Here is a 26093-nt window from a genome sequence, read left to right as displayed (position 1 = left end):
CTCCAGATGGATAAATATAATACAGTATGTATTGCATGAGCCTGCACTTTAAGCGACCCAGAAACTTTAACAAACTGGCCATTGCATTTTGCACTGGGTAAAGGGTGTTTCATTCAAGGACCCTTTTTACACTTGTGTTCCCTGATTTGCACTGTCTTCCAGTTTGATTTATCCTTAGCCTTAGATGGGTTGCATCTTGGATATCTCAGAGATCACCTCATTCCTTGCATGTAATTGCAACAGTTGAAATCAGAAGTGCTTAAGTCACAACCCATTAGTTTAATTAAGAAGATGCTGGAGGCAAGGCACTTTCTCTGTGGTCCTTGTTGACTTTCAAAGCCCATTTGTTCTGCCAAGCTCTTTTTGGTGGGGAAGGTTACGTCTATGTAATATTTGTTTATGCATGGGAAATTTGTTTAAGAATTCAATAAACAAACATTGCAAAAGTATTACATGACAGCAGAATAAAGCTGAACTGATATATCTAAGAATACCATTGGCTGGTTTAAGATATGGTCTCATTCTGTGTTTGCATATTCCCAGCAGAAAGAACTCACATCAAAGAAAAGGGATGAGTTTGAAGATATCTTGGAGGAGAGGCGGCAGTCCAGTGACCTGCGATATGCAATGAAATGTTACACTCCTGTCATTTACAAAGGACTTTCAGCTTGCAAACCAAGTGCCATTAAAAATAGTGTTGTGCAGTCTGAGCAAGTTCAGTATGTTATCAAACAGGTGAGACCAAACATCAAGTCTCTAATTCGTAGTAGGTGAAATTCAGATAGACATTGTGTGGGAGGAGGGGAGAATCCTTTTTCTAATCTCTGTCAGACAGGTTATTTATTTGTTGTTGGAAAGACCAGTAAATCAAGAACTTGAACACCACCCTTTGCTAGCAGGCAGAATAAATACACTGTTTTACCCACAGGGTTATGGTAGATGATCTCCAAGCAGTGTTTTGATTTTACAAGCATGCCAGTATGTTGCACAGTTTATCCACCCTGCTTGACTTTTTTTATGGGTCTTGAAAGAAAGCAACATTATAAAATACATAAGCATACATTTTAATGAAATTTCCTAGCTTTCTTTAAAGGAGAATGGTAAAAACAAATAGGAAACAATTAGTAAAAACAACTGTAACAACTCCTTCCCCTCATGCATCATCATCAGGTTTTGAAGCCTGAACTTTCAGCATTTCAGCACAGCCTGCTACTGCTTGAGCTACAGGACTCACTGCATTAGCTGGCAGCAAGAGAAGGCCGTTATCCCAGACTCAGGTGGGCTGCTGGATCCAGGAGGTTGTCAGTGGGAACCTGGCTTGGCTGCCTTCCTTCCGCCCCTCCCGAGAAGTTAAAGGAATTCCTGCCCTGTCTGGTGCTCCCAGATGGGGTAGGACACGGATGATGTATTAGGTCCACGGAGGGGATGGCGATGGGGACAAATGGCAATGTAGGGGAAATGACAGTTTTTAACACTTTATAACTGCTAACCAAACAAAGGGTAGGAATAAATGGTCACTTTTCACAGTGGAGAGAGATAAATAGTAGGGTCTCCCAAGGATCTATATTGGGATCTGTGCTGTTTAACAGCTTTATAAAATCTGGAAAAGGGGGTGAACAGTGAGATGGCAAAATTTGTAGATGATACAAAATTACACCAGGTAGATAAATTCAAAGTTGATTGTGAAGAGTTATAAAGAGATCTCACTAAACTGGGCAAAAAAAATGGCAGATGAAATTCAATGCTGATAAGTGCAAAGTAATGTACATTGGAAAAATAATCCCAACTATATGTACAAAATGATGGAGTCTAAATTAGGTGTTCTCACTCAAGAAAGAGATTCTTGGAGTCATCTTGGATAGTTCCCTGAAAACATCCACTCAATAGGCAGCAACAGCAGTCAAAATGCTAATGGAATGTTAGGAACCATTAGGAAAGGGATAGATAATAAAACAGGAAAATATCTAATGCCACTCTATAAATCCATGATATGCCCACATCTTGAATACTGCATGCGGTTCTGGTTACCTCATCTCTATACTTTTTCCATTTCTAATATATTATTTTCTGAGAAGGGCAACAAAAATGGTTAGGGGTATGGAATAGCTTCCATATGAAGAAAGACTAAAAAGATTGGGGTTGATCATTTTAGAGAAGAGATGACTAAAGTGGGTTATGAAACAGGTTTATAAAATCATGAATGGCATGGAGAAAGTTAACAGGATAGTGTTATTTACCCCTTCATGTAACACAAGAACTAGTGGTCACCTGATGAAATTAATAGGCAGCAGTTTAAAACAAACAAAAAGAAGTACTTCTTCACACAATGTACAGTCAACTTGTGGAACTTGTTACCAAGGGATGTTGTGAAGGCCAAAAGTATAACTGGGTTCAAAAGAGAATTAAATAAATTCATGGGGATAGGTCCATCAATGGCTATTAGCCAAGATGGTCAGTGACACAACCTCATGCACCACGTGTACGTAAACCTCCAACTGCCAGAAGCTGGGATTGGATGACGGGATGGATCACTCACTTTGTTCAGTTCGTTCACTTTGAAGCATCTGGCACTGGCCACTGTTAGAGACAGGATACTGGGCTAGCTGGACCGTTGGTCTGGCCCAGTATGGCTGTTTTTATGTTAACCCTGCATGGAATTTCATGAGACAAAGAAAATGCTCTTCTCTAGCCCAATGGCTTTCTCCCAGCTGCATTTTAAAAGCTGCTGCAAACCATGGAGCTGTTAGTTTCTTTTTAAAAGGTTCTTGTGACTGTTTTTATAGTGGAAAGCGTTTTAGCAACTGAAACATAAGGGTTACTTACCACTCCTCCTCTAATTTCAGTACCATCCCTTCAGCAGGGCAAGCTGCCAGCAATGCTGAAACAAGTGGTGGTTAAGCCCTTACTCAGAAATCCCCCACGCACTTGGTATGTCTGCACTGCAGCTGAGAGCGAGCCTTCCAGCCCCGGGAGACAGACTCACGCTAGCTCTGCTTGAACTAGTGAATGAAAAATATCAATATGGAGGTGGTGGCTTGGGCTAGCCATCCAAGCTCAGACCTGGGGATCGGCAGGCTTGGACTTGTGTGGCTATCCCGAGCTGCTACGCCTGCTGCAACGTCCACGTTGCTATTTTAGCATGCTAGCTTGAGTAGAGGTGGCATGAGTCTGTCTATCCGGGCTAGGAGGCATACTCCCAGCTGCAATGTAGACTCATCCTTGGAGGTTAATGATCTTGCCAGTTACAGTCCAGTCTCAAACATTTCTTCTTCAGACTATTGCAAGATGCTCTACTTGGGGCTGTCTTGGGAATATATCTGCCAGCTACAGCTGGTGTAGAGCACAACAGTCTGCTGTCTGAGTGGGGAAAACGTACTCACTTGAGTGAATCACCCACCATCTTTGGAATTTTCTTCCTTGGCAATTTGCTGGAACTGGTCTAGAAAATTTCAGGGTATGAGCTGAGTTGCATTTGTTTGATTTTTTTTTTTTTTTTTTTTTTGTGGTTTATATGGGTTTCTTGTTTCCTAGTTTTATGGCATAAGTAATTAGCTGCTGTAGGAGATATGCACTCTATAAATTAATAATTATTTATTCATGAATGATAGGTGTGCTGGTAAGCATTTTACGAATGAAGGAGAACAAAGTGCCTGCCCTGAATAAATAATAAAAATCTACTTCCTGTTAAATATTGATTTTTGTTTGGTGGGGTTAGAGAAGGTAGTCGCTGGTTTCTTCTGTGTTGCTAAAATAATCGGGCTGTGCTAGACTTGAAACTATTCAGGATGAAATAAATTATGTAGAGAAGGAAGTTTGAATGCATCGATTTGATAATGAAATGGCCACTTTATTGGGATGGAGGAGGGTGGGAGAAGAGAAATTTCTTGACCGTTATAGAAGTGAAAACATTACTAATAAGGTAAATAGTGTACACCTCTCTAAAGAGACATGGTTAATTCACTGATGTTCACTGCATCCTCCATGCCTTTATAACATGCATGTTCCTTATTTAGTTGTTTAATCATAAAGAGTATCTTTTAGGTTAAATGTTTTTTGAGTCAATATACTGAATAAGGAGATTCCCACTCTTTAATTCCATAGTAACAATCTCCCAAATGAAAGATTTGCAAGAATTAAAACTGAACATCAATATGCAACATTTGTAGTGATGGTACTTTGTATGCATTTCAACTAGCCATTGCCAAAAGGATACATTACAAAGAAGTGCATGAGTAATGGAGTGGATATCCCCGGGTAACTAAAATCTTACCCCAAAAGCATTTTAAAACTTTTCTACAAATGTGTCTTAAGAATACTGGCTTTTTAAAATTAACTTTTTATTAATCAGTGAAAGAAGACCAAAGCATGCATTTGTCAGAAAGGCAATTTAATAAATCCTCTTCTAAAATGTAAGCTTCCTAAAAGAAATACAAATCTAGTATAACGTATATATGCCAGTGCATCCTAATGGCTTATTATAAATATAAATACAGCCTTTGTATGAAACTTATGTTTCAGAAGGTAATCACTTAAGTTACTGTGTTTCAGAGGAGTTCACGCTTTACTTTTTTTTGTTGTTGAAATAAAACGGAATCGGTAACATTAGGTTTATGCCTGTCCTATAAAGCAGAACCCACATTTCCCCAAAATAATGTTTGAAACATTTAGAATGTATTACATTTCATTGGCTTTAATACCTTTCTCTTAGTTTGACAGAATAATAGGTATAGTTTGTGGAACAGCCTTTTAAAAAAAAATTATGGGAAATGACTTTTGATCTTATTGTTGCTTTTTATTTAGCTATCAAAAGAGATGGGTGAGTCCACTGATATTATTCAAGAAGAAGCCATTGAAATCCTGGATGAGATGGGTCACAATTTACACATAGGAGCTATTCGATTTTTTGCTTTTAGTTTGAGCAAAATATTTAAACGCCTTTTCCAGAGGGTTTGTGTGAATGAAGAAGGAATTCAGAAAGTAAGTATTGGTATAAAGGCTGACATAACTGGTGGTTATACTACTCACTCAGGCATAGACGCTCAATCTTCACCCAAATTCATAGATTCAAAAGTTTTAAAGAATAAAAGTGGCAAGGCCTGTGTTAACTAGGATTATCCTTTTCAACAATTAAAAAGGGAGAAACCTAGATGTGAATAAAGAATTCAAAGGAGAATCTAAACTCCTAATTTCAGTACACAAGTATCAGCAGATTTAAATAATTCATGCATTTTATCCCATTGTGCAGAGCTATTAGATAGGCTTGTGGCTGGGACAAATTTTGAAACCGAGAAAACAGTAACTCCTAAAGATGACCTACAAAGAATTTTTTTTATTTGTGCTTGTACCCTTGATTCTGTATGAAGAGAGGCCTAACAAGGTTTTTTCTTGGTGTTTCCCTTGGAAATATCAAGAATGTCAAGTCTGATCTTTGCTTCCCCTCCCCCATCCCCCCCACCAAGGACTTGTTGGCAGGCTCAGAAGCTGCGTGTGAGCTTTTGCATGCATTTATTGAAATGGTGGGAGTAATCTTTATTGAAGATTTCCTTTCTCCAGAATATTAATTAGTCTTTGAAGTTAAATAGTTAACAAAACAAAGACACAGTCTGTCTAAATATTTTCCTCCTCTCATTCATTCAGTTTTCACTCTCTTATGATGTTACCATTTTATTAGTTCTTTGGTCAGTATAGAGTCTTACTGAACAGGGCCTGAATTCCTAATTAAATTAAAATAAAATTGCATAAGAGTAACTTCTCTATGGTGTTTGGGGAAACTTTATGAAAGAAGTTTTGTTTCTAAAAGGCATAAGCCCATTTTTTTTTCTTTAATTTATGTTTAGTAGTAGGCGCTGATAAAGAAAGGTTCTAGAAGTAAAGTTTGGACCCGTGATGAAATGGGATATGGTCATAAGCACTGAAGAATGGGATTGGTGACTAATAGAAACATGGGAACCTGGTTGGAGTTACACCATGGTGATGGGTATATGGTATGCCTGAGAGAATAAGAAGCTAGCTTATCAATATGTATTTCAAAGAATTTCACTATAATCTATATCCGTTATATCTAACTCAGTAAATATCCAAAATATATTAAAGCACTTCAGAGGGGTGTTGGAAGGAATAGAAAGTAAAGATCATGTTTCTCCATATGTTGTATGAATGCCCCGAAAATAAAATACTGAAATGTAGTGACTCATTAAGACAATCAGAACACATGTTAAATGTCAGCAGTCTTCCATGACCCATCTCCCACTATCGAGTGGTCCTGCTAGATATATGATTAAAGGGGAGTTCTCCTTTGAGAAACTCTAGATAGATATGGGATCCAGTGCTAGTGTTACTGTAGCTCCAAGTTGTATGTCAGCAAAAACTGAAAGAATTACAGACTACTGATAAACACAAGGACCACCCTCTAATGAAATTCACTATAATGTCATCTTGAAACAAAATCCATTCTATTCTGAGATCTTGTTGGAATTTGCAGTGATAGCTTCCATGAAAGGGGTTCCCATAAATATTGTTTGTGTTTGTTCTTAGTTACAACAAGCCATTCAGGAGCATCCAGTTGTCCTGCTGCCCAGTCACCGAAGCTATATAGATTTTCTGATGCTATCTTATTTGTTATACACATATGACTTGGCTCTGCCCGTCATTGCTGCAGGAATGGGCAAGTATTTCTTTTAACAATCCATTTTCAAGATGCAGAGATATTATTATAGCAGGTGCCTGGTACTAGCTACCAGCATTAAAGTTGAAATAACTTCTGTAATAACCTCCCATTTTCATATGGTTAAAACATTCTGACAAACTTCATTGGTGAATTTTTTTTATAGCATGTTTGAGCAAAATCCCACTAACTGCACTTCTCAGTAATGGTGGGGGAAAATACTTATGTCACTTTAAAAAGTTGCCATGTTTTTTCCTATACATGCAGATAATTGAAGCTGGATTCTGAAACTTGTTATGTGATTATTACTTATTGAAGAGTATCTACTTGAGCAAGTTGGGCGGGAGGGGAAATTGGTTTGGAGGAGGATGATTTGGTATGATTGAATACTGGCAGCTGCATATGTGCAGTAGAACATTTTCATATGTCTGTTGTGCTGTGCGTGGCTTTTTTTAAGTGCCCCTGTAAACATCTGATCTTGTGAAAAAGGTTCTGACCGCTCCTGAGAAAAGTGAGGTTTTGGAAAAAATTTCATCTCCTGTGATGAAAATCCAAAATCTTGAAAATTTTTGTGCAAATGAAATGCCAAGCTGCCTGGGAGTCCTGGCTCCACAGCAGCGAGCCAGGGAGCTTAGACCATGGGACTCCCGAGTAGCTATAGGTGCATTGCTGGGAGTCTGGGAAGCCCCGGGAAGCAGGCAAGCTGTGGAGGAGGACACAGGAGCCTGGAAGTCGTGGGAGCCATGGCTCTGCAACAAGCAAACTGGAGAACTGGGAGCTTGGGTTCCCTGGTAGCCAACCAAGCAGGCTGTTTGGGAGGTGGGAGGGAGCAGGTGAGCTGGCAGGGAACCATGTAAGATTTAATTGAAAACCTGTTCTGATTTCTGTTAAGACTTGTCAAAATCAACACATTCTCACAGAACGTTTTGCTTTTGATGAATTAGCATTTTCCAGCAGAAAAAATATTGCATGAGAAAACCCAGCTTTAGCTGAGACCTTATTATGCGCTTTTCAGTATGTCAGTAGGTAGCGCTCAGTCTTAGGGACTTAACTTTGTGCTCTTCACATGCAAGGTGCTGCAGATGTGGCAATTACTTTATATATTAGGTATACACCTATCGTTGTATGATAGTAGTGGTACTATCCTACAAAGTTTTCAGAAGTACTCTGTATTAGCTTAACTTTCCTCCCATTGAAGTTAATGGGAGCAGAGTTAGACCAAAATGAATGCACCCTAAGTCATTTATGGCACTGCAATATACGTTAGTTCCTCAGCTATGTTCAGAACTTACTGTGCCTTACAACACACTATGGATTTAAGGTATGTTAGGCACTAATGGTGATTACAGATTTTATTCTTTATTCTTTTTCAATATAAGACATTAAATCCCAAATATATTTTTAATATGTTAAGATTAGTCACCAGAAATTAAGGTTGAAACTTTGAGCTCACTGTATTGCACGTGTATATGTTCTATTCTTCTCTTTCTAGTGAGATGTGTACCTTAATATGTGTGTTATCGTTTACTCTGTACTGCACTATAAAGTTATACAAGATATTCATGGCAACCAAGTTCATGTTGCTGTTGGAACTGTAACTTTTGTGTTTACTGACTTTGACATTCACTGTGCAACCTTAAAAGGTTCCCAAATATAGTGCATCAGAAGAAGATCCAAGAATCTAACAGGTCAAACTGTTTTCAAACTCTCCTGCATTATGTGACTCCCCAAACAATTCGTTGTTATAACGCAAGTGATCTAAATAACTTGCCAAAACCCAGAAAGGAGTAATCCTGATTCCTCAAGACTAGGAAACGCATAACAGCTGTACTTTCAAGTTCCTATTTTCCATGCCTCATAAAGTTGGCGAGCCAGACATCAACTATTGTAAATGGGCCTGGTTTCATTGACTTGAATAGAGCTAGGCCAACTTACATCAGCTCTGGATCTATTAGAATATATTTAAATGGATGTGTTGCTCCCTCTCAGGATTACTGAGGGCTTGTCTACATTTTACAGCACTGCAATGCTTAATGACGACACTACCTACACCGAAGGGAGAAGCTCTTCCTATTGGCATAGGTACTCCCCAAAGGCGGTAGCTATGTCAACAGGAGGAGCCCTCCTGTCAACATAGCGCTGTGTGGGCGTTCGGTCAGTATAACTGTTGCTCAGGAGTGTGAAAAGTCCACACCCCTGAGCGACTTAGTTATACCGACATAAGTTGGCGGTGTAGACCAAGCCTGAAATTACTATGGACTTTGTGTCAGTATAACAATGGCTATTTACATTACATCCCCAAAGAATTAGTCCTTTATGGCAACAGCTGAGGTCAGAGCTTCAGGGAAACTGATTAATATTCGGTGGCACAGTCAATCAATAAGTTTTGTGTTTGTTTTTTTCCCCACAGATTTCCTAGGAATGAAAATAGTTGGTGAGCTGCTACGAAGGTCAGGCGCTTTTTTTATGCGACGTACGTTCAGTGGGAACAGACTCTATTGGGCAGTTTTTGCTGAATATGTAAAAACAATGATAAGGGTAAATAAACTACTGAACAATTTTTTTAAAAGTACGTTTTAAAGCATTAGTTGACCTTACTGGCACATGTGTTCTATGAAAGATACATTAATGCAAAAAACTTTATTTGGTTAATTTAACTATATGCTGCTTTGGAGGTGATGGATGAATGTAGGTGTAGTGATGCCTGATGTTAGACTTGCGTGACTCCCAGCTTAAAATAAGCCTTTTTACTATGTGGAGAGAGAAGATTAAACATTATCATATTGATTTTTTTCCCCCAATCAACTTATTTTTTTGTTTTGTTTTGAAGAATGGCTATGCCCCAATTGAATTTTTTCTCGAGGGGACCAGAAGCCGCACCGCGAAGACTTTGACTCCAAAGTTTGGTACGTTGGTTGAAAAAGTTAAAATCTTCATTGAATTTGGGGATTTTCACTAGAGTACCTTACTGGGTTGCTGGGGGGAACCAAAACAATAGAATGTGGGAGAGTAGCAAGGTGGTCCAACGTATTCAGTGACCATGTGTAGTTGTGTGGCACCAAATGGCATAACATCGCACATGAGGTGTGTCCTCCGTGCAGTGTGACCTCACACACCATTTTGTAGAGCAAGTCTGTTGTGGGGTGGACAAATTCAGGAGCTGTATGGAATGGTCCTGTAGGCCTCCAGACCAGCCTACTGTACTGGTTAGTGTTGTGTTGTATACGTCCGAGCACAAGGGGCTCCTGTTCCGTGGCCGGGGCTGCTAGATGGTACCACAATACAAATAATAGAAACATACAAGATTCCTGATTCTCACACTGCCTCCCTGTGTGGCCTGATGCAAATCACTTAACCTCTCCCTGCTTCCCATCTGCAATGGGTGTAACAACAGTTATTTATCATCACAGAAGTGCTGAGAGATTGCTGGATGGAAGATGCTATGTGAATGCAAAGCAGTAGTATTGTTGTGTAAATACAGCACAGGTATTTGATCAAATGTAACACTTTTTTCATTTGCATTGTTTTAAAGCACAGACAGCAACTTTGGCTTATGCTTGCATCTGCATCGTGTGAGCACAAAGCGCATCTTCTAACATAGTTTTTGTCTATTGGTACACAACCAGATGCCTCCTTTCAATTGCAATTCAGCTTAATTTCCTTTCCAGAAGCCTCAGAATGTTGTTTTTTTTCCCCCTTCACCCACCTATTTACAGGTCTTCTCAGTATTGTGATGGAGCCATTTTTTAAACGAGAGGTTTTTGACACCTACCTTGTTCCAGTCAGCATCAGCTATGACAGGACATTAGAAGAATCCCTCTATGCATATGAACTTTTAGGAGTCCCTAAGCCCAAAGAGTCTACATCTGTATGTAAATATATTCAATAATAATACAATGTATTTGCCTCTCTGTATATCCCTGCAATATCAACTCACATTTTTCCCTCTCCTCACTTCAGGGGTTGTTGAAAGCCAGAAAAATCCTCAGCGACAATTTTGGAAGCATACATGTGTATTTTGGGCAGCCTGTATCACTCAGAACATTGGCATCTGGCAGAATCAATTGGTGTCCTCATAACTTGGTCCCAAGGTACCAGAACATCTGATCTCCCAATAGTTTGGGTTCAAATCTATAATTTGTTTGTTTTTGACTCATGTGAAACAGCGAAGGCTGGAGAGTAGCATTTTTCTTTTCATCTCCATGCTGGGAGCAGGTCAGGTTCGTTCGTTCTTCTCCCCTCTACTTGATCTGACCATTCAGGCAGCTCAGCCGTGTTTCTCTAAAAATCAGGCACTAGTGTGATTCCAGTGATCAAGTATTTCTGAAGAAGCTCATTCTTTGTTACTTGTTTTGTGAGTGTCACTGAGTACCCTATTCAAGATTATGGTGATGTATATATGTGCCATGCTAGGCTCTCAAATGCAGAGCTCTACCATCGAGAGTTGTCAGTAATTGAAGTATCTCAGTTGTTTCACCATTTCAGGTCTTCCTCTTCCCCCACCACTGCCACCTTCTTCATTGCAGACAGCGTGTGTCCTTGTGCCAGGAAGTGGTAATTTTCTGACAGGATGAATGGTTTCCCAATTTGATATCTGGAATTTAAGATTTTCATGGCTTTTGTTTGAGGATAGCAGACGTTATAGCCCCAAGCTCCTGGAGCGGTGAAAAAGCTGAAGTGTAGGATGTGGTATCGACAGTGGTCTCTGCCCACCACAAAGCATAGGATATGTCTCGGTGAAGGATTCATGGCTAAATGGAAATAAGCATCGTGGGGGTCAAAGGAGACAAACCAATCTCCCAGGCCCAGAGAAGGAGTGATCGCTGCTAGGATTACCATTCTGTACCACTGGGTGTGAACAAAGGTGTTGAGTATACTGACATCCAGAATTGGTCTCCACCCCATTTTTCTTTGGGACCAGGAATCACATTGAATCCTTTCCCAATGAAGTCCCGTGGAACAGATTTGATCGGCCCCAGTGTTAGGGGGATTGTACCTCCTGCCTCAGAAGACTCTTGTGAGAGGGGTCCCTGTAGAAGGGGCGGGAGGAGGCGAGGGAGCAGAAAGAAGCTGAACTGGATAGAGTAACCTGTGGATACAACTTTCAAGATCCATCTGTCTGAGATGATGAGCTCCCAGGAAGACAGAAAATGGATATTTAAAAGCACCTCTTAACTGCAAACCTCTTGGCAAAGGATTTGTATTCCCCACTATTATGGGGATTCATCGGCACTGCCCTGATCATCTAGATGCTTTTCCCCTTGCATGCTATCATCGCCTCTGTCTTGTCTGGACTCTGCTTCCTCCAGCTTATATTCATCCAAGTCTCTGCCTCCAACACAGGTAAGGCAGACACTACAGCTGTGAGAAGGAAAGATTTTTCGACTTTGCACGGGGCAGAAAGAACCTCAGGCCAACTCTGGAAATTTACTACATTCTCTTTACAAACCAACTTTGGCTTTCAATCATTTTCAGTGTCTAAAAGAGGTGGTGTGATTGGAGGGTAATGTAGTTAAGGAGTTAAGTGTGTGAGAGAATGTTTGTGTAATACAGCATTCTGGAGAGAGTGAAGGGTTTACCATTGTTTAACACCCAAAATCAAAGCCCCATACATAATGCAAATATGTAACCATGTTGTTAGCTGCAAAATTTACCTTTTCCCACGGAGTTGCAAATATGTGTTTATATTGCATAAATCCACAAAAACAACCATTCTCCCTAAGCTGGACATAGAATCCAGAAAGGCTACCCTCCTTTTGAGCTGCTTTATCCTGGCAGGTGTGATATTTCTTTGCTATAATGCAAACAGACAATATGCATTAGCAATATATTTTCACATTATATGGTATTTTTGGAATCTTTTCAATAAAGTGGAAGGTTTTGAATGATTTTTTGTAATCAGTTAACATAAGTCTTGCTTAGATCTGGAAGCCTTGCTTCATAATTTAGGTCTCGTGTACTTGCATAATTGCCCAAATGTGTTAGGTGCTGTACTGTGGGTACAATGGGCAGAAGAGTATCTATGTGAGAGAACATACATATATGGGTACAGTACAGGACTAATGGGATTAGGATATAAATTATATCCTAGGATGTAGAGCTTCTTCTTGGTTGTAATGTATTATGTTATTTCGACTTTTCCTTTCAGGCATCTTCCCCAAAGGCTATCTGAGGATATCCAGGAATTTGTTACTGATATAGCCTACAAAATAGAGCTTCTACAGATAGAAAACATGGTTCTGAGCCCCTGGGTATTAATTGCTTCTGTCCTGCTCCAGAATTTGCCAGCCATAGATTTTGAACTTCTGGTTGAAAAGACACTTTGGCTGAAAGGCTTAACGCAGGCTTTTGGAGGATTCCTCGAGTGGCCTGGTACGCAGAGAAAGTTATATTTCTTTTGCTAAGGAAAGTTACACTGTGAAGTGAGTTTTATTTATGTTGAAGCAGTACTAAAAGCCGAGCTTAGGAGTTTTAGTCCTGATCAAAAAATTTTGACTGAAAATCCAGTCATATGGAGACAGAACAGATATGCTACTTTTTTGAGGTGTGAAGCGGTAAAGGGGGAGAAACTCCAGTATAATTATATTAAAACAGTACTGAGATTTGCGTAATATTGTTTCTTTATCCAAACCCTAACTTTTGAAAGCATGGGTCACAGAACGTTATCTGAGCTGCAACAGGAGCTCAGTACATTACTAAGTCTAAAGTTTGATATCCAGTGTAATGTAAACTGCCCCTGTAATCAAGAACTCTCTCGAACACATGCACAGAAAGTCACATTACAACTTTGATTTTTATTTTTTTCTTCTATTCCATAGTTTGAGAGTGTTTATTCCTGCCTCAGGGTTCGCTCTCCTGCCCAATTCTTTAATTTAAGCATTCTTTATATTTAACCTCTCCTTAAAGTGGCTCGTGATACTTCATATGGGGAGCCACTGAGAGTTATGCAAGCCAAAACGATGAGCGTAATCCAGTCTCATGCTTCAGTGTATAAGTAGTAACATACATAAAGAACTTAGTTTACACTATATATGATTAAGACGACAGTTTTTCTTCAAAGTCTCTCAAATATATAAACTATAGTCCAAGCAGGTCTTTACTCTAGTGCTCATTTGTACATAATCAAAAGGGGGAATATTTTTAAACAGTGCAGGCAGGGCTGGATTAACTCTCCTGTGGGTCTGGGGCTATTAGATTTTGTGGCACCCCTGTATACAAGTCTTTTTCCTAATTTAAAACAAAATTATCACAATTATAGCATCGAGGCTATTAATGCTATACTAAACTTGTCTTTTAATTAACATTAAGCCGTTCTGTGGTTACATTTCAGTCTTAACATGTAGAATATAATTAAGTTAATTCAAAATAGCCTACTTCTTACCTTAGAACAGCTGTTATATTAGTTTCTTTCTGGGAGGGAGTTTGGGTGCAGGAGGGGGCTCCAGGCTAGGGCAGAGTGTTGGGGTGCAGCTGAGGGGTGTGGGCTCTGGGAAGGGGTTTGGTGCAGGAGGGGATTCTGACTTGGGGCAGGAGGCTGGGGTGCAGGAAGGTGTGCGAGGTGTAGACTCCAGCCAGGAGGCACTTACCACAGGCAGCTCCTGGCTAGTGGTGCAGCAGGGTTCAGGCAGGCTGCCTGCCATAGCCCCATGCTGCTCCCAGAAGCAGCTGGCTGCTGGCACGTTTCTGCCGCCCCTGGCAGGGAGGGGGACAGCGTGTCTCCGTGTGCTGCCAGTGCCCGCAAATGCAGCCCCCACAGTTCCCATTGGACAGGAACCAGCCAATGGGAGCTGTGGGGACGCTGCTGGGGGCGTGAGCAGTGCACAGAGCGGCCTCCCCCACCCCACCCTGCCAGGGGCTGCAGAGACATGCCAGCAGCCGGCTGCTTCCGGGAGTGGTGTAGGGCCATGGTATGCAGGCAGCCTGCCTGAGCCCTGCTGTGCTGGGGCCCCCTTTACCCCAGGGCCCTGGGCTGCAGCCCCTAAATCCCTGCATTAATCCAGCCCGAACTGCAGGGCAAAAATAGACATACTACACTGTAACAGAACTCTGTCCATCACAAAAGAACAACCCATCTCTCTCCCCTCCGGATACTTCAGTTTTTTGACTGAAGGAAAGCTCTGCCTTTGGAAGCCCAGTAAAAATAACTACCCAAATGAGAGATGTCCCGAATCAACAGCCTTATTGCAAAGTGAATTAAAGAATACTCCAAATGTAGGCATTTTGCAGGGTTTTGTTTTGTTTTGTTTTTTTAAACAATCCTACTAAAACAAAAAATTATCTTTATAAGTAAGACCCTACTTGAACTGCGGTATGACTGTCAAATAATTGTGGTTGAGTTGCAGACAAGACATGGAAAATTGTGGAAAAGTAATAATGGACCTTTCATTATTTTGTGGTAGTTTGGAAAAGCCAGAGTAGACCTATTTGTTTAAGAAAAATTTGCTGGAACTATATGAACACTCTATTATGCTGTTAATTTTTTTTTTTTATAAGCAGACATTTAGCTGCAACTGTATTACGGTCATGAATGCATGGGACTGACAGAGGGAACTCCCACTGTCAGCTGCCTGGGGCTAACAAAATTGTGGTGGAAGCCTAATATTGTGGGATCCGCAATTTCTGCAATATCGCAGTTTAAGTAGGACCTTAGTTATAAATAAGGAGATGATTCTGTCATGGATTCCATGACTTTCTGGGACCTCTGTGACTTCTTGGCAGGGTCACTGCAGTGTCAGCTCCATGGCTGCGGGAGCAGCAACTGCTGGGACGGCCACCAGCCCCAAGGCTGCCGGAGCCATGGTCCCCAGCATGCCAGAGCAGTGGCTGGGGTTGGGTCAGCCCCCTTGGAGCTGGAGCAGCAGCAGTCAGCCCGTGCCGCAGGAGCAGTGGTGGGATTGGAGCAGCCGCAGGCCCTCGGTAGCGATCTGACTGTTTGTCCTTCCCCAACCCCCAGGGTATTCTTAGTAAAAATCAGGGACAGGTCACGAGCTTCTGAGAATTTTTGTTTGTCTGTGATCTGTCCCTGACTTTTACTAAAAAATACATAATCTTAACCTTAGTTATAAGTATAATCTGGGCACTGGAACATAGACATTTTCTTGTAAATGAGCTCTCTAATAATTTTTGCTTCCATTAAAACGGGGGTGGGCAAACTATGACCCGCTTTGGATCCGGCCCACGGGATTGCCACCCCTGTGGCACCGCAGGCCCCACACCACTCCAGGAAGTGGCCAGCACCACATCCCTGGGGGACGGGGGGTAGAGGGCTGAGCACACTGCCCTTGCCTGTGGGTATCTTCCCCCAGAGCTCCCATTGGCTGGGAACGGGGAACCGCAGCAAATGGGAGCTTCGGGGGAGGTACCCACAGGCAAGGGCAGCGCGCTCAGCCGTCTGCCCCCACTTCCCCAGGGGCCGCAGGGACGTGGTGCTGGCCGCTTTCTGGAGCAGCACGGTGCTGGGGCCAGGGCAGGCAGGGAGCCTGCCCTGGCCCCGGTGTATGCCTCTGCCACTCCGGAGTCGCTCCAGAGCCCTCACCCTGAACCCCTCCTGCACCCCACACCCCAACTCCCTGCCCCAGCCCTACATTCATAGCCCTGCATGCAATTTCCTCACCCAGATGTGGCCCTCGGACCAAAAGGTTTGCCCACCCCGCATTAAAATGTTGTTGCACTTCTGCAAAGTGAGGGGAGCTTTGATATCTTATCTGATATCACTTGGCGCCACTAGATACTACAGTAATGTAAATTATAAGCAATGACAATCTCTGCTGATGGTCCTTCCCTCCCTCTGAAGGCTGTAGTTCATCAGGAATAAAACAGCTAATCTAAATTGCTGTAAAATGTCAAACCACAGATTCTCAATTTCCTTCTTTTTTTTTTTTTCCTTCCCCGTGAGTTTATCCTTAAACTTGATGATGTGGTATTCTGGATTCTGAAAAGTTCTTCCACTAGGTGTTTGTATCTTTGGAGCCCTTGGTTGCTTTACAGAAGTTTTCAGACCTCCAGATGTGGTCTGAAATTCTGTGATCTGGAACACTCAGCAACCAGATTTTTTTAAATATATGATATGACTGATATATACTTGCAGGTATATTACTCATGATGCATTGAAGGGATCCAGGCATTTAAGCAGCATTTGTGTGGCACATCAGCAGTTTTTTTTTTAACAGGTCAGCAGCGGTAGCATCCCAGCAGTCAAAAACTGTGGTCCTAGCTTGGCCCACGGTACTCATCTCTTAGACCATGTCTGCTAGCAGTGGTCTCTTTGGCCCTCCATGTTCTGTAAAACTAAATGGCAGAATCACCTCCATTTACTGTTAAAATAAGCAACCTATATTGTCAAAATGCAAGACAAAAGACTGATGATAGAGCAGATTCCACTATTTTGCACTGGCCGTTTTATGGGGCCTGGTTTATACTTAAATTGTAAGTTGATATAGCTATGTTGCTTAAAGGTATGAAAAATCCTCATCCCAGAGTGACCTAACTATGCTAAGCTAACCCCTAGCATAGATGCAGCTAGGCTAATGGAAGAATGCTTCCATCAATGTAGCCGTTGTTACTCTGGGAGATGATGTTCCTACAGTAACAGAGAAACCCCTTCTGTGAGTGTAGGCTCCATTTCTATTACAAGCTTATGCCAGCATAGCCATGGTGATGTAGCTATGCTGGTATAGTCCCCCATAGCATAGACAAGCCCTGGGTATGATTACACATTTGGGTTTTTTTTACTTTGAGTTATTAATTTGAAGTAGTTAGTAGCTGTTTGTAATACATTGGGCTTATTTATCTACTGTTGAAATGTACTTGTGTAAGAAAACTATATTAAAGGATTGCAAAACAACCTGTCTGCCTCACCACTTCTCACCCAGTTGAGCAACTTTAATGCACTGGCAAAGATAGGATGACACGTTGAAGCAGCAGATAAGCCACTAGCTGCTTGGGGATGAAGGTTATGTTAAAATTGATTTTTAAAAGAAACAAATGTACCCCTTCAATGTCCTGTAGATTGGCATGCACACAATCCTATGATCATATGTTTTACCTCTTCATGTTCAGTTTAAGGTTATTGTCTATTCCCTTGCATGTTAGTATATTCTGGTCAGACAAAGAATATTGTCTCATATTCTACACTGAGAATGTTTTGAAACAATTAGTTTAAATAAATTAAAATATCTGAATCAGTCAAAGTAGAATAACTCAAGCTAAGCTTTTTGAGTGGAAGAGGCTGTGCATATGCTGTGTATTTTTGATCTCATACCACAATTCTGGGATGTGCTTTTCTTAATTTTTTTTTATCTGCTATACGCTCCTCTTTGCAAACACTCACTTACATCTTTGAATAGCGTTCTCAGTAAAACTGTTCTTGAAAAAGTGTGCCAGGGATATGTCTTATGGAACTTTGAGCTTGGGTACAGTCTGTTATCTCTGTAAGCAGGTGTGTTACGCATGATGGTCCCATTTTTACTACTTTTAGTTTAAGGTGAGTTTGAGGGATCTTTGGTTTGTGGGAATTTGCTTTTACCTTGACAGAAGGGTAGATGAGAATTAAAAATGTACGTTTGCAGATCTAAAATAAATGTGGTGAACAGAGCTATGCAGTGTACCTGTCTAATAGTGTAGATCTGTGTTCTCCATTGAGAGGTTCAGAACAGCGGTTACCCACTTTTGGTTGCAGAGAAGGAAGGAGACTACTTCGTATTTCCCAAATTCACGGCCCTGAAAAACACGTCATGGACCATGAAAGCTGGACTCCCCCTGTGAAATCTGCTTTTTTGTGTGTGTTTTTACCCTATGCTATACAGATTTCACGGGGGAGACCAGCGTATCTCAAATTGGGGGTCCTGACCCGAAAGGGAGTGGGGGGGGGTACACAAGGTTATTTTAGGGGGGTATTGCCACCCTTCCTTCTGCACTGCCGTCAGAGCTGGGCGGCCGGAGGGCGGCAGCTATTGGCCAGGGTCCCAGCTGTGAAGGCAGCACCCCACCAGCAGCAGCGCAGAAGTAAGGGTGGCAACACCATACCAGGCCATCCTTCCTTCTGTGCTGCTGCCTGCAGAGCTGGACCCTCAGTCAGCAGCTGCCATGCTCTGGCGGCCCTGCACTGCTGCCTTCTGGCTGCCCAGTTCTGAAGGCAGCAGTACAGGGCAGCCAGAGAGTGGCAGCTGCTGACTGATGGCCCAGCTCTGCAGGCAGCAGCGCAGAAGTGTAAAAGTGTCAATACCACAACCCCCACTACAATAACCTTGTGATCCACCCACAACTCCGTTTTGGGTCAGGACTCCTACAATTACAACGCTGAAATTTCAGATTTAAATAGCTGAAATCATGAAATTTATGATTTTTAAAATCCTGTGACTATGAAATTGACCAAAATGGACCGTGAATTTGGTAGGGCCCTACTGGTAAGGTCTAGGTTGTAGTTCCAGCAATGCCTGTAATTATTGTCTCCACCTCACCCTATGTTTTTTCCTGCCTCTTTCCAACATGGATCATCCTGGAACAGGTTTCTAAGTGTTCCTAGAGGTAAAAATTGTTCTGGGTTTTAAAATATAATGTAATATACATTCTGTACATACTTTTTCCTTTAGCATGTGCCTGAGTGTTATGTCCTTTTACTAGATAATCTATGTGCCAATAAAGCAATCACGTCCAGCGTTGCCCTGCACTCCAACATTGTGAGCCTTGTCAATGGCCAAGTGGTTTTAAATGACATGGGAATGGAGGCTGGAGCTACAGAGGAGCTTGTTTTTAAACAGGCGCTCTCCATCCTCATGTGTGGAGCCTACAGGAACCAGTTGCTAAATGTGTTTGTGCGCCCATCTCTGGTGGCTGTAGCATTGCAGATGACGCAAAGTTTCAGAAAAGGTAACTTCATAATATTAACATATTCTAAGGGAGGTTGACCTGATCAGAGGTGTTGGGCACCTGGAGTGCCTGCTGATGTCACGGGGTGCTAACCAAATTGAATATTTACACCAACATTCAGAGTGAGGCCCACTGGCATCAGATTTTGAGGGTTTTTTTTTTTTTTCCAGCTTTTTTAATGCCCTCTTCACACTAGCACAAAGCTAACCCATTTTCACAGCCATGTTACAGCATTCCTCTGGGAACCACGACAGATGTTTTTGCAATGTATTAAGTCATGGGACAAGTTAATGTGACTCTCATGATTCCTGACAGTACTTATACTGATCTGTGACATATTACTGATTTGAAAGTAGATACTCTGCAGGCCTTTCTCTTGTTGGCTTCTGATTTGCACTGGGAGCTTGCCTGGGAGGACCAACTCCTGCAAACAGACAGTGTAAATAGCTTTCCACGCTCCAGTTGTGGTATATGGAGCAGTATTTGATACACGCTACTTCCTTTAGTAAGGTCTGAATGCTGTTTGATAGGGTTGTGGAATAGTTTAGTGTGGACATGGCCTTGCTCTGACTGTTCAGGTGTTTGAGTGTGTGTACACATATTCTGACACTACCTGCATCCTAGATTTATTCCCATAGAGTGCAGTTTGTCTCTCCATGTCCTTGCTTGTTTCAGTGAAATATTGTAGCAGTCAGTACTTTCCCTTGTTCAGTACTTGCGATACATTTTTTTAAACAGAAAATGTTTGATTTGGCAAAGATTAATTTTAAACATCTACAGTATTTCCTGTATGTTCAGGGAGGTTGCACAAATACAACCAACTTCTTCCCTTTTTTTTAAGATTAGTTGCATAAAGTATATAGGTGATACTATTTCAAGTTGAATCAGTCTCTGTGCACATGCTTATATTTTTTTTGTCAAAACATTTGTGCTAATTGTGCCCTGTTAAAAATTTCCTCTTACACTGAAGGCTCCCCCCCCTTTATTTTACAAATGACTTAAATGAACAATGTTATATCCTTAACCTTATCTTTTCCTTCCCCCCCCCCGCCCACCCAGAGGAAATCTATAGCTGCTTCAACTTCTTGCGAGACATTTTTTCTGATGAGTTCATCTTCTTCCCTGGCATTGCATTGAAGGTAAAACCATCCTGTGTAAATAAATAAGGGTACATGTAATTTTATCTGGGTACATGATGGATTAGCTTTAGGAGTCTCCGTAATGGGAGTTCTGTGTCAAATTCTTTGAGCCTGAGATCTGTCAGATCTCCGCTAAGCAGGAGTGAGCCTGATCAGTACATGGGAAGAACATCTCAAAGGAAAACCAAGTGTAGGTCATTCAGTAAATGCCAAGTTCTACCATGAGTAAGATTTGCAGCAGTTTCTCCATATAGCATTAAAGGGCTTGTGCTGCTGAAAGAAGAGTCTTTCAGGTGAGATATAAAACTACTACCCCTTGGCCCACACCGCTTCCCGCAGCCCCCGTTGGCTTGGAACGGTGAACCGCGGCCAGTGGGAGCTGCAATTGGCCGAACCTGTGGATGCTGTAGGTAAAAAAAACCGTCCTGGCCCACCAGTGGATTTCCCTGACAGGCCGCGTTCCGAAGGTTGCCGATCCCTGCTTTAGCATCTACAAGCCCACTCAGTCCTCCTCCTTGTTCAGCCAATCGCTAAGACAAATAAATTTGTTTACATTTAACGGGAGATACTGCTGCCTGCTTCTTATTTACAATGTCACCTGAAAGTGACAACAGGTGTTCGCATGGCACTTTTGTAGCTGGTGTTGCAAGGTATTTACGTTCCAGATATGCTAAACGTTCGTATGCCCCTTCATGCTTCGGCCACCATTCCAGAGGACATGCTTCCATGCTGATGATGATCGTTAAAAAAATGTGTTAATTAAATTTGTGACTGAACTCCTTGTGGGAGAATTCTATGTCCCCTGCTCTGTTTTACCCACATTCTGCCATATATTTCATGTTATAGCAGTCTAGGATGATGACCCAGCACATGTTCATCTTAAGACCACTTTCACAGCAGATTTAACAAAACGCAACGAACTTACCAATGTGAGATTTCTAAAAATAGCTACAGCATTCGACCCAAGGTTTAAGAATCTGAAGTGCCATCCAAAATCTGAGAAGGACAAGGTGTAGAGCATGCTTTGAGAAGTCTTAAAAGAGCAACACTCAGGTGTGGAAACTACAGAACCTGAAACACCGAAAAAGAAAAATCAACCTTCTGCTGGTGGCATCTGACTCTCATGATGAAAATGAACATGCATCAGTCTGCTCTGCTTTGGATCATTATTGAGCAGAACCCATCATCAGCATGGACGTACTTCCCCTGGAAGGGTGGCTGAAGCATGAAGGGACATATGAATCTTTAGCACATCTGGCATGTAAATATCTTGCGACGCTGGCTACAACAGTGCCATGCGAATGTCTGTTCTCACTTTCAGGTGACATTGTAAACAAGAAGTGGGCAGCATTATCTCCTGCCAATTGTAACCAAACTTGTTTGTCTGAGTGACTGACTGAAATAGGACTGAGTGGACTTGTGGGCTCTAAAGTTTTACATTATTTTATTTTTGAATGCAGTTATTTTTTTGTACAGAATTCTACATTTGTAAGTTCAACTTTCATGATAGAGAGATTGCACTCCAGTACTCGTAATGTGGGAATTGAAAAATACTCTTTTTCTTGGTTTTTTACAGGGCAAATATTTGTAATAATAAATATAAAGTGAGCACTGTACACTTTGTAGTCTGTATTGTAATTGAAATCAGTATATCTGAAAATGTAGAAGACAAAAATATTTAAAGAAATGGTATTCTATTGTTTAACAGCACGATTAATTGCAATTAAATTTTTTTAATCGCTTGACAGCACTACTAGAATATTTTATGTACATTAACTTTTTTTTTGCTCTGTTTGCTGATTGGAAATATCAAATTTAATGTAATGATTATTTCTAACTGGAAAAGTTCAGAGACAGTGCTCATCTCCAGAAGCAAACCAGGAACTGGAAGATTAACGTAACCAGTCTTTTTTGAGCCAAAATAAGCTGGTGCCAAAGCACTACTTCAGAAATAGAACTTTTACAGACCTTGGCAGAAATTTAGGCACTGAATTCCCATGGACTTTCCATAGGCGTTAAGTGCCTAAACGTCATTTATGTCTTTGAAAATCTCCTGCCTTATCTTAAGTAGGAAAACCAGTTTTGTTTGACCTTATGATAACTAACTCCACTTCAACCATGGCATGGTCCCTACTCCAGAGAGCTTTTAACATGTTTTATGTTAGATGGTTGTCATTGATGCTAGCGGAGAGCCTCGGGTTGACCACGACCAGCTAACACCCATCATACTGGGACAAAGTCCTAGATTAAGTGATGTAGGCTAATGTAATGCCAACTTCTTTCCTAGACAAGACAAGGTCCCAGAGGCCTTCCTGTGAAGATAGAGAGGCCATTCTATTATGAGGCTCCCAGTTTGAGAATATAAACTTGGTGAAAATATGAACTCAATACCTGTTTAGAAATTGATTCTTGGTATATCTGAGAGTGTCTAGAAAACTTCTTTCAGAAACTTCAGTGGCAGGCTGATGGTAGCTGTGTGCTTTATTTTCATGAGGAGACTTAGCTGCACTTGTCCTAGTTGGGAAAATTACCAATTACACTGTTTTTCCTTTGTCCTACAGGACTTTGAAGAAGGATGTTTTCTGCTTACAAAATGTAATGTAATTCAAGTGACTCCCCAGGAAATCATCTTTACAGAGAAAGGAAATTCTGTAGCAGCTTTTTTGGCAGCTCTGTTCAGGCCTTTTATGGAAGGTTACCAGGTACACAGTTCTTCACAAAGTTTGCACCTACTCTCTCCCGTCTCCAACTCATAATTTCCATGGGGAATGACATGAGTCATAGTTCTTCTGTGGTACAAACACTAAGTATTAGCGTGGGTGGGAGTGGAAGGGAGAAGATACATAGTAGTAGTAAGTTTTATCCAATGATTTGAAGAGATTGGTTCCCTCTCGTGACACAGATTTTAAAAAAAAAATGACAGGGTAATTAACTTTATGTGGTAGTGCTAAGGGTCTTATGACAGGCTAGTTGGAGCTGTGGTATCTTATACAATTGAATCTGCATGTGAGGGTTGGTGTTCTGGCCCTGTGAAGGGCAGTTTATTTAAGAAGAGAAATCCAGAGCAACAAACACCTTGTCCTGTTTAGGTCCCAGCACAAAAAGTGCCCAAGTCAAAAATAAATGAGGTTTTCAGCCAAAAGAGGAAGGGTAGACTACCTGGTTCCCTTAGCTCTAGCCCTCTCCCTTTAAAATAATTCCCTCTGGATTTATAAAGCCCACTTCTCAGGGAATCTGTTGTTAATGGGCTAATTGCCAGTCCTTAAAAGGAGGACTTCTTTAGCATATGTAAGTGGATAGTATGCAAACTGCAGAAGTTGGTTGTATGTTTGGCTAAAGCCTGTGTGGGAATTCTTCGCCCTGTCAGTGTTTATTTTAATTCTCTCCCCCCCGCCGAAGCCTACCAAAACTAAATAACTCTTTACACTTCTTAAATAAAATAAATATGCTAGAAGAGGATAGCAAATTCCCACCACTGTGAAACCGTGTCAGTTATTGGTTAGATCATAGCGGTCAGGGTCATAAGAACGTCCATACTGGGTCAGACCAAAGGTCCATCTAGCCCCATATCCTGTCTTTCCACAGTGGCCAATGCCAGGTTCCCCAGTGGGAATGAACAGAACAGGTAATCATTAAGTGATCCATTCCCTGTCGTCCATTCCCAGCTTCTAGCAAACAGAGGCGAGGAACACCATCCCTGCCCATCCTGGCTAATAGCCATTGATGGACCTATCCTGCATGAATTTATCTAGTTCTTTTTTTAACCCTGTTATAGTCTTGGCCTTCACAACATCCTCTGGCAAGGAGTTCCACAGGTTGACTGTGCGTTGTGTGAAAAAATACTTCCTTTTGTTTGTTTTTAAACCTGCTGCCTATTAATTTCATTTGGTGACCTCTAGCTCTTGTGTTATGAGAAGGAGTAAATAACACTTCCTTATTTACTTTCTCTGCACCAGTCATGATTTTGTAGACCTCGATCATATTCCCCCTTAGTTATCTCTTTTCCAAGCTGAAAAGTCCCAATCTTATTCATCTCACCTCATACGGCGGTTGTTCCAAAATGCCTAATAATTTTTGTTGCCCTTTTCTGAACCTTTTCCAATTCCAATATATCTTCTTTGAGATGGGGCGATAACATCTGCATGCAGTATTCAAGATGTGGGCGTACCATGGATTTATAAAGGGGCAATATGATATTTTCTGTCTTCTAATCTATCCCTTTCCAAATGATTCCCAACATTCTGTTTGCTTTTTTGACTGCCGCTGCACAGTGAGTGGATGTTTTGGGAGAACTATCCACAATGATTCCAAGATCTATCTTTCTTGAATAGTAACAGCTAATTTAGACCCATCATTTTATATGTACAGTTGGGATTATGTTTTCCACTGTGCATTACTTTGCATTTATCAACATTGAATTTAATCTGCCGTTTTTTTGCCCAGTCACCTGGTTCTGAGAGATCCTTTTGTAGCTCTTCGCAGTCTGCCTGGGACTTAACTATCTTAAGTAGTTTTGTATCATCTGCAAATTTTGCCACCTCACTGTTTACCCCATTTTCCAGATCATTTATGATTATGTTAAATAGGACTGGGCCCAGTACAGACCCCTTAGGGACACCGCTATTTACCTCTCTCCATTCTGAAAACTAACCATTTATTCCTACCCTTTGTTTCCGATCTTTTAATCAGTTACCAATCTATGGGAGAACCTTCCCTCTTATCCCATGACTGCTTACTTTGCTTAAGAGCCTTTGGTGAGGGACCTTGTCAAAGGCTTTCTGAAAATCTAAATACACTATGTCCACTGGATTCCCCTTGTCCACATGCTTGTTGGTCTATTGCTGGCTCTTCCACTGACTCACTGTTGACCTAGGACAGGTTACTTCACTTCTGGATCTCACTTTCCCCATCTGTGAAATGGGTGTTGCTGAAAAGGAATGTCACTTTTGACAGCAAGGCAACTTTTTCAAAGACAAGGACCATAAACCAGTTTCTAATAGTATTTAAAACAATACTGACCGAATAATAAATCATAAGATTCTTGTTATGATTACCCAAACAATATTAAAATTTTCTAATGCTTTGCATAATGTTATATTTGTTAGCCTACTAAAAATGTGTCTTCCAAATTGATGATTATTAGGATATGTTATTCCTTTAAAAATATTTGTTTGTAATTAAAGACCAATTCAAGTTACAGAATAAGAGGAAAAGCTCAAATACTTTTTTAAAAACTTTTATTTTTTAGATAATCGGCAGATATCTTTCAAAAGAAATAAAAGAGGCCTTTACCGAGAAGCAGTTTATACTTGGAATCCGTAACTTTGCTTTTCAGCTTCTTGAGACAGGTATGTTTGCTTTGTATGATGATGTTGGTGCTGTGATTCCTTACATGTGTAATAGTTTGAGTAATTAATGGACTT

The 26093-nt window shown here is 41.2% G+C and overlaps 1 protein-coding gene across 2 annotated transcripts in view; it reads left to right on the top strand.

Annotated features, from left to right (window-relative positions):
* Positions 1-26093, top strand: part of GNPAT (glyceronephosphate O-acyltransferase) — a 39575-nt gene that overhangs the window by 9460 nt on the left and 4022 nt on the right. Inside the window, exons 2-13 of one of the 2 annotated variants that reach the window (XM_073338018.2) lie at positions 547-735; positions 4801-4977; positions 6535-6664; positions 9075-9202; positions 9495-9570; positions 10381-10532; positions 10625-10755; positions 12813-13036; positions 19286-19531; positions 20591-20670; positions 23232-23372; positions 25919-26018. In XM_073338018.2, coding sequence (XP_073194119.1) covers positions 547-735; positions 4801-4977; positions 6535-6664; positions 9075-9202; positions 9495-9570; positions 10381-10532; positions 10625-10755; positions 12813-13036; positions 19286-19531; positions 20591-20670; positions 23232-23372; positions 25919-26018 — 1774 coding nt within the window. Of the gene's footprint in view, positions 1-543; positions 736-4800; positions 4978-6534; positions 6665-9074; positions 9203-9494; positions 9571-10380; positions 10533-10624; positions 10756-12812; positions 13037-19285; positions 19532-20590; positions 20671-23231; positions 23373-25918; positions 26019-26093 lie in introns of both variants that reach the window. The other variant, XM_073338016.2, reaches the window with a different exon arrangement.

This window comes from Lepidochelys kempii, chromosome 3 (assembly GCF_965140285.1).
Source record: "Lepidochelys kempii isolate rLepKem1 chromosome 3, rLepKem1.hap1, whole genome shotgun sequence".
NCBI classification, from domain to species: domain Eukaryota; kingdom Metazoa; phylum Chordata; order Testudines; family Cheloniidae; genus Lepidochelys; species Lepidochelys kempii.
The sequence above is the reverse complement of the archived record's forward strand: the minus strand, read 5'-3'. Positions and strand labels throughout refer to the sequence as shown.